This window comes from Lissotriton vulgaris, chromosome 5, assembly GCF_964263255.1.
Source record: "Lissotriton vulgaris chromosome 5, aLisVul1.2, whole genome shotgun sequence".
Lineage (NCBI taxonomy): Eukaryota > Metazoa > Chordata > Amphibia > Caudata > Salamandridae > Lissotriton > Lissotriton vulgaris.
Window position 1 is genome coordinate 131,745,749 of NC_141693.1, and position 12,842 is coordinate 131,758,590.

Genomic DNA, 12,842 nt, shown 5'->3' on the forward strand with positions numbered 1-12,842 from the left:
TTGCTGCCACCTGGGCTGCACCTGTTCTGTTCTGTGAGTTTGAGAGAACCACAAAGTGCTGCCACCTGGGCTGTACCTGTTCTGTGAGTGTAAGGGAACCACAAAGTGCTGCCACCTGGGCTGTACCTGTTCTGTGAGTGTAAGGGAACCACACATTGGTGCCACCTGGGCTGCACCTGTTCTGTTCTGTGAGTTTGAGAGAACCACGCAGTGCTGCTACCTGGGCGCTACCTGTTCTGTGAGTTTAAGAGGCTCAAGATAGGTTGCCTACAGAGCTGTAACTTTTCTATTATCTCCTATGGGACAATATTCTTTAGATGATATTTAAGATACACGTTTGATGATATTTAAGCATTCTGGTAACAATATTCTGAAACTACACCTTCTGAGGGAAACTAACAGTGCTGCTTCCAAGGGACAAATAGCTTTTAAAACAAAGTCTTTACCAGGAAGCCTTTACCATGTAGGTAACTATGTATAACTTCACAATGGTATCTCACAGGGAGAGCCAGGAAGGGTTCCACAGCGTTATACAGCGCCGGGACGCCCTGTTGGGGAAGCTGTACGCTTTACAAAATACACTACAAAATACAAATACAAATATCTGTACCACACAGCCTTTACCATGCAGGTAAGTATGTGTAACTTCACTATGCACGTCTTTACCAAGCAGCCTTTACCATGCAGGTAAGTATGTGTAACTTTACAATGCATGTCTTTTCCACGCAGGTAAGTTTTTTTTGTTTTTCTATTATATAATTATGTTATTTTAAAAAAGGGTTTGGGTGCTGGTATGGTAAAGGGGGCTGAGGGTAGTTTGTAGACTTAGGGTTCGGCAATGGTAAAGGGAGGTAAGGGTAGTTTTAGGGTTTGAGATAGGCAGTGGTAAATGGAGGTAAGGAACATTCGAGGGTTTAGGGGTGAGAAGTAGTAAAGGGAGGTAAGGGAAATTCGAGGGTTTAGGGGTGAGAGGTGGTAAAGTGAGGTGAGGGTAATGTTAGAGTGTCGCAGTGGGTAGTGGTAATGAGAGGTCAGTGTAATTTTAGGGTCTAGGGGTGGGTAGTGGTAAAGGGAGATATGGGTCATTTTAGGGTATAGGGTTTAACAATAATAAAGGGAGGTAAGGGTAATTTTAGGGTGTAGTGTGGGTAGTGGTAAAGCTGAGGTCAGTAGAAAATGAAAAGCATGGCGAATTTGGAGGGGGTTCACCCCCCCAAAAAAGAAAAAATATATATATTTCATATATATGGGGGTTGCCTCCCCCTCAAAAAATATATATTCATTTATAGTTACCTTACATATACTTAGCATGTGTGGTAAAAGCAACTGCGTGGAAAAGGCATGTATGGTAATTGCATGTGTTTTAAAGTCAGCCCCCCCCCCCCCGAAATTTTTTCTTAGCCCCTCCCGAAATTTGGCTCTAGTTGCGCCTCTGACTCCATCTGTGTCACCTCGTTCCACTACCTCCTCCATAAACAATTGGGGATGGTGGGTTAGGGGACAAGGTACCATGGACGGAGAGCAGTAGAGAAGGAAGGGGGAGAGGACGGTTATAAGGGAATGTGGGAGCACACGGACAACACAGTACGTGGGAGGAGCTGGGCAAGCACATGGCAACGGAGGGTGGGCGGGTGGGGCCTGGGCAAGCAAATGGACAACGTGGGGTGGACGGGATGAGCCAGGGAAACACATGAACAACAGAGGATGGGCAGGAGCAGCGAGTAAAGCACATGGACAGTGCCGGATTAAACCTGTGGAGGCCCATACGCTGTCGAAATTTCAGGGCCTCCCTCGCAAATTATCTCCTAATACCCAATGCACCGGATTTTTTTACAAACTGACAGCTGCCAGAAGATGAGCTTTTAGGAGACAAGCTGTTATGTGAATCTGATGTCTCTGGTTTATGTACTTTAAGATATATTTTGAGCCGTTGCCTACTTTGCCTATTTGGTAATTTGGAACTGCACACGGACAACAGAGGGTGGACGCAAGGAGACAGGCGAGGAACACAGAGAAGGGAGAATTACAGACAGCTGGAAAACACACACACACTCTTGTAAAGTGGTTCGACAAAATGAAAAAAATATAGCCTGAAAAAGTGAGCAGTGTAAGGACACAGTAATGTGTCTATACTCATGGGAAGGAGAAACAAGAAGAGGATGGAAAGCTGTCCCTCAAGAGCGACAATGAAGCCAGGCAACGGTAAGCATGCATAGTCTGTGGCGAAAACTCAAAACCGGACATCATCGCATCTCTTCGAGGCTTCTTTAAGCTCTCTCTCAACCCGCGCCGATGGTTAGTAGTTTGTCTGGAAGCGAGCGCCGTTCCCAGCGGATTAACAGCCTTTGGGTTATGGAAAGAGCGGCGGAACTTGGAACCGGAGTGAAGAACACATCACTGTCAAAAGTAGGAAAAAGCAAAACATCCCCATGAGGCCACCCTCAAAATTACAGCATCTCTATGGCAACCCCAAGGCTGCAGAAGTAGGAGGCAGCGCCATGGCTGCATGTCTTCGTGATGTTTACCGACAAGAATGTCTTCTGCCTCACAGAGACTCAAGGATGACGGCTATATGCGGCCGGGCTTCACCCCAACAACTCCTGTGTGTCCAAACAAAAACCCTGGCGGGAAGGGGAGGAAGAAGAAAGAAGGGAGAGAGACAGAGAAAAGAGATAACGGGAGAAACAAGTTGTGGAGCGGAAGAGAGGAACACAGGGACGACGAAAGGGGAAGAGAAAAGGGGAAACAGAGGTGAGGAAGCAGATGCGCAAAACAAAGGAAATGACGGAAAATCCAGGAAGGGGAAGGAGATAAGCTGAAAGAAGGCAGACATAAAAAGAAAATGAAAGTAAAAGGGACTAGGGAGACAAGGATGTAAAGGGGAGCAAGAAAAAGAGAAGGAAAAATAGGGAGGAAGTCAAGGTGGAAAAGGGAAGCGAGAAAGGATGAGACAAGGACGGAAACAAGGGAGCAGCCAGGAAAAGCACAACGTGCAGCAGGAAAAAAAATAAGCAGATAGAGACGAAGACATGTGGAGATTCAAAGCAAATTAAAGAGGAAAGTTAGCAAAGTATGGAAAGGAGAAGAAAAAGTAAACAGGAAAAGATGCCGAGAGCTCCAGGAAAGCAGTAGGATACTGGAAAGTGGGGACCAGAGGAAAAGAAGACAATATAAAACAAGCATTGGCAAAGCCAATAGGTTTCGTGCTCGGGCTTTGCCAATGCAGACCTTTCGGAGGGTGAAGGAGCACACGAGAGAGAGCAAAAAAAAACACGCGCCCAGAGGCAAAGCTTAAAGAAAAGGAAAAATTGTTTCCTGACGTGGAGTAATGGAAAGATGCACAACGTCCAGTCTAAAGGATGGAATATGAGCTAAACTACAGAGGAGGGACAAACCCAGGAAGAGAAGTCTCTGAGTAAGATGCAAGGTAATGACGGTGACACGAAGGCATGCCAGCTGACCCCAAGTCGACTTCCCTACGTGTGCTTTTATGATGTAAGAGAAACTTTAGGTTGTCTTGTATTTCATAATGAACATCCTACAATGTGGGAGCCCTTTGTCATGCATAACCCTTGTTTTATCTACTCCCACCTAGGTTTTGGTATGATGGTGGACCCTACTTTTAAGTCTTCTTTCTCTACATACTCTAGTCTAATGTATCATGATATGTATGTGAGAAGGCTCCTTTGTACCAATTATATGGAACGGGTTACCAGTTACTTGTAATGTTTGTATTACAGCAAACCTTATACTTGTTTTGCATATCATATTGCTATATGTTTATGCACTCAATAAAATACTTTGAACACTAAAAAGAAAAGCATAAAAAAGCACCATTGCGGCAAAAAGATTAAATATATATATTGTTCACAACAGGCGTTCCACAACAGACGTCTAGAAGCCGTCCATAGGTGAGCCGTACACAAGAACTAGAAATAAAGGCTCATTAACAACTGAAATATACCTTCCACTTAAAGTTGTTGTTTTTTTTTTTTTTTAAAGACCTTGGTTGAGGCGTCATGTTCTAGATAAGCTGCACCTCATGTGCATCGTTCCGCCGTCATACAACAGAGTACGGTAACTTTTTGCCACGTGCTATACTTCCCTATCAGAAATGATCTGTGATTTCTAGAGGAAGAACATGCGTAAATCGCAGACACCCAAGCACTGCAAATAGTTTTTGCTAGAGAGCCATCTAAGCGGTGTCGTCCTGCGTCTTTATTAATCCACATTATCTTAACAACATTGGCAATAACAAAAGCAAGTATATCTCGCAAAACATGGAACTCACGTCTTTGACTTATCTATCATCCCGGATGCAAGTAACCGTATGCACCTGAACACCTGTGAGGGTCTAAGGAGGTCCTCCTTTAACACTCATGTAAAACTTACCTTTGGCAAGCGGATACCGAAGTCTCACCGTCGCATCTTTCCTTGGAGGGGAACATAGGACATTGACGGAGGGAACCGAGTAAGTCAATTAGGGATCACCATGGGAAGTAGCAGCTAATCTTGGTTTAGCCTTGGGTACTTCTATCAGTGCCCTTGCTATCCCTGGTCTCAGGGCTCTACGAGGCAGCGTCAGGAACAAAAAGCAAACTGGGCTCCAAAAATCATGTCTGCTGCATTTAGTTTTCATTTCAAATCCTTCCACTAACCCTTTAACAGCAAATAAGAGGATATTGAGGAGCTAAGAGTGGAACGCAGGGACAACCCAGGCACTATTGGTGAGTCAATGTCTATCGAGTAATCGTACATAAAAGACATCACTGGGATTTAGTCTGGAATGTCCTTATTCATTGCTGTGGATTAGAGACTGTAGTTTTAGCTTATGATCTACTGTATCACCTAAGACAAACTGAACACTGCATGAAATGACAGAACATGTATGTGTTGCCTTCTGTCTGGCAAGTGACCTGCACAGGACCCCTGTCTGTCAAGTTTGTCTGTCAACTTCAGGTCACTCTGCTGAACAGGGAAAGCATGCTCAGGCGTGCCAGGCACAAACACGGCAGTGTGCTAAGCACAGACTGAATCCTCCCCAGCAGATAGCATTCCTAGCTATCCATCTCCAAAAACTCTGGCTACTTTACCCTCCCTGCTATCCATCTCCAAAAACTCCGGCTACTTTACCCTCCCTGCAGACACCGCTCCCAAAGAGGATAACTGGGGAGGGTTCTCCTGTGCGGCATCAAGACATCACAAGGCAAATAGCTTCCTACATACCTACATACCAGATTCCTTATTACATGCAACACATTTACTGATAACACACTTTCCCGTTCTGCCCCTTGCTTACCTTAAAACCCTCAGGTATCCTGGGAAGGACATATGGTGCAACATTTGCATTTGGACAAACTAGATAGTAGTGCCACAGTCACGTTATATTCTGCATACGTCTTTGCTTTAAGGCAGCAAGATATGCTCACGTGTACGAGAGACCTGCCATAAAGACATTATACTATCCCCTAATGTGCGAAATCCTTGGGTAGTTTTCTAGGTCTAGCTTAAAAGCAGAGCTGTCTGCCAGGACTATTCTAACCTATTCTTTTAAGTATGCTTAAAAGTGGCCATTGGCTCCGCCTCGCTTAAGGAAGTGGTTTCCTCTCACCCCATACTATTGGTAGTCTGGTGTATTATTCTACTACCTATGTAGAGCTTGTATTACAATTCATGTGGGACTAATTTACATCTCAAAAGTAAACTGAATCACAACACATTTAATTCCTTATGTTATAGATGCACTGTATACGTTAAGCAGTTGTTTTTTCTTTTCTTTTCATTGCAGCAAGCTTTTAACATTTTAGTTAGAACGCAGAAAGCAAGCCTAACTGTTTGGCTTTGTCAATGCATGTTTATTTTTATGAAGCCTTATAAAAACATCTTAGCTTTCTAGGTGCCTCACAGTGGCCGTGTCTGATGCTCACGGAGTCCCTATCCATCCTGCTTGAAGTCAGGCCAGAGAGAAGACATCTCCTACTGATAGGACGTGGTTGGAGTTGGAGAGGTTGTCTGTAGAAGACAACCCTGTCACCCGGCCTCCACTAGCCAAGAAGTGACCACTGTGCTCCATGCTTCCAGGGACCACGTGAGCGCGAGCGCAGCTACTCAGAACACTTTCAAAAGGTTCTGGGGTAGTCACACGTGTGGGGGAGACTGCAGTTCTTTTTGTGTACTGTGAGAGCTCCACAGGGATCTATGCAAGGATCTCAGCATAAAACAGGTTGAAGACTTGGAGGTGGATGGTGCGGTTGCCCTCCTGTTTGATGCCAACTGGTGTTACCTGAGGATCGGTCCCCGCAGATGGCGCAAATGTGCTTGGTGAAGGACGTCATGGCTCCAGAAGGGTGCATGGGCACTTTAAGGACCCCATTTAATCCCAGGGGGGGTTTGATATCTTCCGGGCTGTTCATGGAGCTCATCGGAGAATTGAGCTACAAAAAAAGAAGGAAAGAGCACAATCGACCACATTAAAAACAAGAAGAAAAACAGAGACACCACTCTCATCGTACAATCAACCCAATGCCAGCCAACTTTCCGGTCACTAAGGGCGAGCAAGGGCTGGGTGCAACGAGCTGCCAACATTTCTTAAAACTCTGTACTGCCCACATCCTGCTCAATTAATTTTAGGAGGCAAAGCTGTACCACATGTTATTACACATCACTGCAAGGCTTCTAATTATAACTTCTTCATGAATGTGGATTTACAAAGTAAAATTCATTATGCAAGTGTGTCGCTGAATAGGACTGTTAAGAGAGATAGACAGGACATGAAACAATAAAGAAGAAACATAAATAGAATTGACAGAAGAGATAGATGTAAGTTATAGAAGGGATGTACAGACAGAAGAGAGAAGAGACAGACAGAAGAATAAACAGAAAAGAGAAGGGATAGGACTGAGAGGGAACTGCATAGACAGAATAGGGAAAAGGCAGAAAAAAGATTAAAGATATAGACAGGATAGAAATTAGATGTGATAGAAAAGCAGAAGAGAGAATATACATAATAAATAAACAAAAGAGAATTCAAATATAGTGAAGAGGAGACATAAAAGAGAAGGGAATGACAGGCTATAGATGAACTAGACAGATATAGGAAAGATAAGGGGCAGGCAAAAGAAACAGAATGACAGACAAAAAAGGGATATGGAGAAAAAAGAGGACAAGAGAGAAGGGACAGAGAGGCAAAGGGAAAAACATACGAGAAACAGAAAAAAGCTGCATTGGGAATTGTCAATAACAAGATAGAAGGGGCAGACAGAAGGGAAGTGACAGGGAGATTAAGCGGTAGACCAAAAAGACAAGATTTAGAGAGAGAAAGGGCACAAAAAAGAGAGAATATATAGACATAAGGAAAAGGATAGACAGAATAAGAAATGGTGCAGACTAAAGAACGCAGGGATGGACCAAAGAGAAAAGAGCTAGAGATAGAAAAGGGGTGGGCACACAACTGAGAGAAGATGTAGACAGAAAAAAAGCGAGGGGGGTAGACAAGGAAAGAAGGGATGTACCAAAGAGACAGAGAGAGGAGAACAGGTGGGCAGAGAAAAGACAGGCGATATGGACAGAAGATCACTAAATAATATATAGGAGTGATAAACAGAATATAGACTGATAAACAAGACCAACTTGATGGTGTCACTGTACCCTTTCATAACACCAGCTAGGTCTTACAGCAATCTTAAAACTTCTTAAATATGCACATAGCATAAAACACAAAGTGAACCAACGTAGATCCCAAATGCCGGGTATTGTTTTCAGGAGCATGGTTTATCCAATCTAACACCCAACATGCAGCCACCTGTTTTTACAGGGGATGGTGTGTGCAAAGATATTGATACCGCTCAGTGTCTTCTTGTGACTAAGCTTTGTCACAAAGCTCAGATGGGTCTATGCACAAGCTAAATCTGTCAGGTACACAAGAAAAGAAGCCTCATATGCCAGTACACACTATGCACTGCATTTGCTGCTCACGCCCTACCGCCTGGAGATTACATTAAAAAAAATGTATTATTAACACTCCCCTAAAGGAAAAGTATAAATGTCAAATCTGTTTTTAAGTGAAAATGAAAAAATATACTGGAAAAAGCAAAGTGACGTTAATTCAAATCGGTAAAAGATGAAATTATGCTTGCTGTAAAGATCAATATTACAAATTGGGTTAGGTCTAAGATAAGAAGTAGCGGTAGGGTTTAAATAAATGTAAGGGATATGTTAGTATAGCGGTAGGCTGAGAATCAGAGTTACAAATAGTTTGGTTAGAGCTAGGGATAGAAACTGTAAAGGGTTAGAAATAGTGTTAGGGTTGAAATTGTATGAGGGTTTGGGTTTGTGAAAGGGCTAGTGTTAAGATAAAGTGAAAGTTTGGGGTTAGGTTAGACGTTAGAGCTAGTGTAGGGGCTAAGATTAAGGATTGGAGTTAGGGTTAGGTCAGAGCTAGTAAAAGGTTAGGATTAAGGTAAGGTTAAGGGCTGGAGTTAGTAGACCTCCAAAAACCAGAATTTTGTTTCTAGTTCCAACAGGTCTAGTGACTTGAATTATCTTGTTGACTTCACTGTAATGTGCTTGATCCATACATAAACTCGTCTTAAATTGTGTGATACTACACAACTATGTTATTTCACGAGTCACCTTTTTCTTCATTGTCACATATAAGAGCACCTTCAAATATGAGTTTATTATGTCTGCTGTACAAAAAACTCTTTAGTGTGATTCAATACACTAAACGTTTACTCCATGTAGAATAAAAAGCTAGCCCACATATTGGCGTACACATGACTCCTAACTTGCCTCCTAGTTCACCCATAGCATTATCATCAGAGGGGGTTCAGAAATGCAGAAATGTTCCCTGTTCGTATTTCAATGCTCTCACTTTCAAGAAATCTATTACTAGAGCATGATGTGGTAGTGCAGGCAGATATTTTCCATTGAACTGGCCACAAACATTCCCACCAACATGCAGTTTTGCTGATCAAACTGTATAGTGTAAAGCAAATATTTATCATATGCACATCAAGTACAGTATTCAGATTTGTTTTGATCCTATTAAAATCTTTGTTTCCATCTCACTTGAGAATTTTACAAAAGTGCTTTTCTAAAGACAAATATATTCTTTGAAGTGTTTTCTATTTACTGAAATACATTTTGAAATCTCTGTACAATTAATTTCCAAGCTATTTAAAGGTGTGCACAGAACAATTTTAAGATAGTTCACTTTATAAAATCCTCTAACTCTGCAGACAGAGATATAAAAGTAAACACCAATCTCTAGGATAAAATAATCAGCAATCTGTAAGAGGACATGAGCTGACATTTGACCTCTGTCTTTGAATGCACGGAAAATGTGATGAAATAATAACAAGATTTAAAGGTACCTTTATTGCTCATTCACTTTCTGAATGAACAGAACACCTGTTCTTTGCCAGCTGGCGGTCACTTCCCAGCCCAGCCCATTAGGCCCTAAAAATAGCTCGCCCTGTTCAAATCTGACTCGACATAGCAAGTGGAGGAGTAGATTTCGTAATGCCTGGTTAGGGTTAGGTTAGAGGTAGTGTATTAGGATTATGGTAAGGTTAAAGTTTGGTGTTAGGGTTAAGTTTAGGTTAGAGGTAGGGTATGGACAAGGATTATGGGCAAGTTAAGGGTTGGAGTTAGGGATAGGTTAAATTTAGGGACAAGGCTATGACTAAGGTTCGGTTGAGGTATGGAACTCAGGTTAGGTCAGAGTTAGCCTTACAGTCACTGATAAAGTTAGTGTCTGGATCAGGAATGTTAATGGGCATTTTTAAAGTTATGGAATTCTTTATTATGGGTTCTTCAAGACAGCCCACTTAATGTTAAATAATTAATTCATTTGTATTCGTTGTGAAAAGAGCAATTGTTCACTATGACATTCGTTATTTTCCCACAGATCCCTGTTCTAGGACTGTTGCTAGAAAAGAATATATTCAGAAACGAATACAATGGTAAGCTGCGAAATTAATTTCAAGTCGTTTCCAGGCATTATGTTTTATTAATTTCCAATTACTATGAGGGTAAACTCAACAGGTGAAGGGTTTCATGGCTGCCACTTTGAATACCTTCCATTTCGCTTTAATGTGCACTGATTCAACTAATAATATTGGGTGAATGAGACTGGAGGGAAGGGGGCAAGAACGTGATGTGTACGACTGACTGTGATCACAAAAACGATTCGGGTATGTGTGCTTGTGTGTGTATACAGCAATGATTTCATTTGTATGTTTGCAAATTTCTTTGCAAAACAAAGGACGGTCCCTGCTGCTGCAACCTCTGTATTACCCTCAGGTAGTCAAACCCTGGGTCTGCTGGACCTTGGCGCACATGGCACCAAGAAAAATGCAACACCCTGCTGACAATTTGGTCCTGTTTTAAAAGCACAATTAAACCAAGGTTAAAAAAAACTGCTCAATGGCTCTTTGCAAAAATACAAAATCTAAGAAAAATTCCTATATACCAATTATGCAACCTTTCTGCTGGATGTCTTCACATCTGCCTCCATCTCAAAGATAGGCAGTAGCATGTAACCCTAGATTCAATGGTTTTAGTGGTCTGCTTGTGGTCATTTATAGAGGGTCATAAGAAGTCTCTTTCCTGCAGTCAGGAGAGCTTCTGCACAAAGGCCACCCCATCCTCTATCCGTCCTAATATGGGGAAAAGAATCTACTTCCACCCTATTTAGATTTCTAGAGTAACAAGACTGGGAGATATCTCAACTCTTCTGCAGTGACGGTGAGTGTCACAAGGAATTTCCTTCTGAATGGAGCCCTCCTTCGTTGCTGAAGTTGAAGTTGGGGGAATTTATAAAGCGCACATATACCAAAAAGGTTTCATGGCGCTAATACAGTCCGGCACAGAACAGGCAATCGAAGATTGTCAGGGAGCGCGTTCCAAAACCTAGGAGCCAAAAGGGCAAAACTCGACCCCCCATGTTTCTTCCTAACAAAACGTGGGACAACCAAAAACTTCTTGGAGGAAGACCGTAAATTTCTAGGAGTGTAGGTTAAGAGCCTGGATGCCACATATTGGGGAGCTAAGCCCGCCAAAGATTTAAAATAAGACACCCCAGTTTAAATTGGCATCTATGGGCAACCGGCAACCAGTGCAGTTGCCTCAAAAGCGGAAGAGCTTGATGGAATCTGGACCGACTATAAATCAGCCTAGCAGCCTGATTTTGAATAAGCTGTAGTCGGCTAAGTTCAAAAGCAGGGATGCCAATATAAAGAGAATTGTCTTAATCAGCATAAGTTCTTTTCGGTGCACCACTGCAACCCTGCCCCAGGATCCACAGTGCCAAAGCAAGCCCTGCCAGGTCTCCACGCGTCCTACCGCATTGGATCATCACACTGCTTCTTCTTCATGCCACTGGCGTCATCCACCACACTCATCTGCCAAAGCTGCCAGCACAACCTTGGTACCCAAATTCCTTTGGCTGGTTCTTCCATGTTTGGTGTTTCCAGTCTGTGACATCTGCCAAGTCTTGCACCCGCCACCTCTGTAATCCTGGCATGTAATTAGTCTCAGCTGGCATGGCACTATTGCCTAAATTTTAAACGTCCTATGAATTGGAGAGGGCCTTCGATGACTGGTATTGGCCTCTCTGGTAACTTATCAGCATATACCACCTTCTAGGCTTGACCCTCTTGGTCCTGGACTATTCCTTGGTGTACCACAGAGTTTCGATAAGCAAGTGTCATCTGGAGCTCACAGAACTCTCAGCCGATCCTGAGGTCCATGCACGAGAATTTCTATTTTCAAACTATTGTATTTTGCTAATTTTGTCCAATATGTAAAAATAACATGAACCAAGCCAGACACCCCCAAAAGCATTGGTTGGTTAAATGAAAACTGAAGGCTGAAAATGAGTTGTTGTCTATGACCTCGAGTTGCACGCTTAATTTAGATTAAGGGGCTACCCCTTATGTATAACTCTATGTCATTATGGACAAGTGGCTCAGCACTTCCAAGATAGCAACCATCTGAGTTTAGAACCGGACGAACTTGTGTTTTTCAGGTTCACGCACACAATGTGGTTGTCCCTCCTCTGCCATACACAATTACATAAATGAGCAACACCCGGTTCGGGCTGGTCCTGTTGGAGCAGGGTCCAGACTGATTTGCATATGGCTGGGTCAAAACTGAGGTGGCATGGTGGGCAAAAGAACAACAGGTTGGAATTATACCTTGAGCGATTGCTAGTGGTTAGACTTATTGTAAGCATCCTCCCATCACCTTTGCCCTGTTTGAAGGTGGGCAAAAGAAAAATAGGTTGGAATGCTAGCCCGTGCAGTTGCCAATGGTTAGACAAATTGCAAGCATTCCTCCCATCACCTTTTGTATGTTTGCTATGACAATAGGCCAACACCTCTGGGCTGCTGTGAGGATAAGTCAGCATCTTGGGGTTGGAATTAGGATAAGCTAAAATCACTGAGGTTGGTATGAGGAAGAGCTAAAACCTCTGTGGATGCCATGAGGATACGTCAATTCTGCGTTGGTTGGTATGAGGATAACCAACACCTCTGTGCTAAGTATGAAGAAGACCTCTTCTCTGTAGAAGACCTCTGAGGTTGGCACAAGGATAAGCCAACACCACTGTGGTAAGTCTAAGCATGAGGTAACACCACTGTGGTAGGTCTGGACGTGAGCAAAACCTCAGCGGTTGCTATGAGGTCGAACCTGCACTGCTGTTGCCGAGATGTAGCTGTAGAAACACATCTGTGATTGTGATGGAGCCAATAGCTCTGAGGTTGTTATGAGGGAGAGCTATCAACTCTTGAGGGTGAGCTAACATCTCTGTGGCTAGTACAAAGATGAGCCAACACCTA

General features: G+C 43.0%; 1 protein-coding gene across 3 annotated transcripts in view; it reads right to left on the reverse strand.

The window, feature by feature from the left end:
- Positions 1–12,842, reverse strand: part of RXRA (retinoid X receptor alpha) — a 474,620-nt gene that overhangs the window by 83,535 nt on the left and 378,243 nt on the right. For all 3 annotated transcript variants that reach the window (XM_086921055.1, XM_086921053.1, XM_086921054.1), the window contains one exon: positions 6,284–6,434. In XM_086921055.1, coding sequence (XP_086777181.1) covers positions 6,284–6,434 — 151 coding nt within the window. The remainder of the gene's footprint in view (positions 1–6,283; positions 6,435–12,842) is intronic.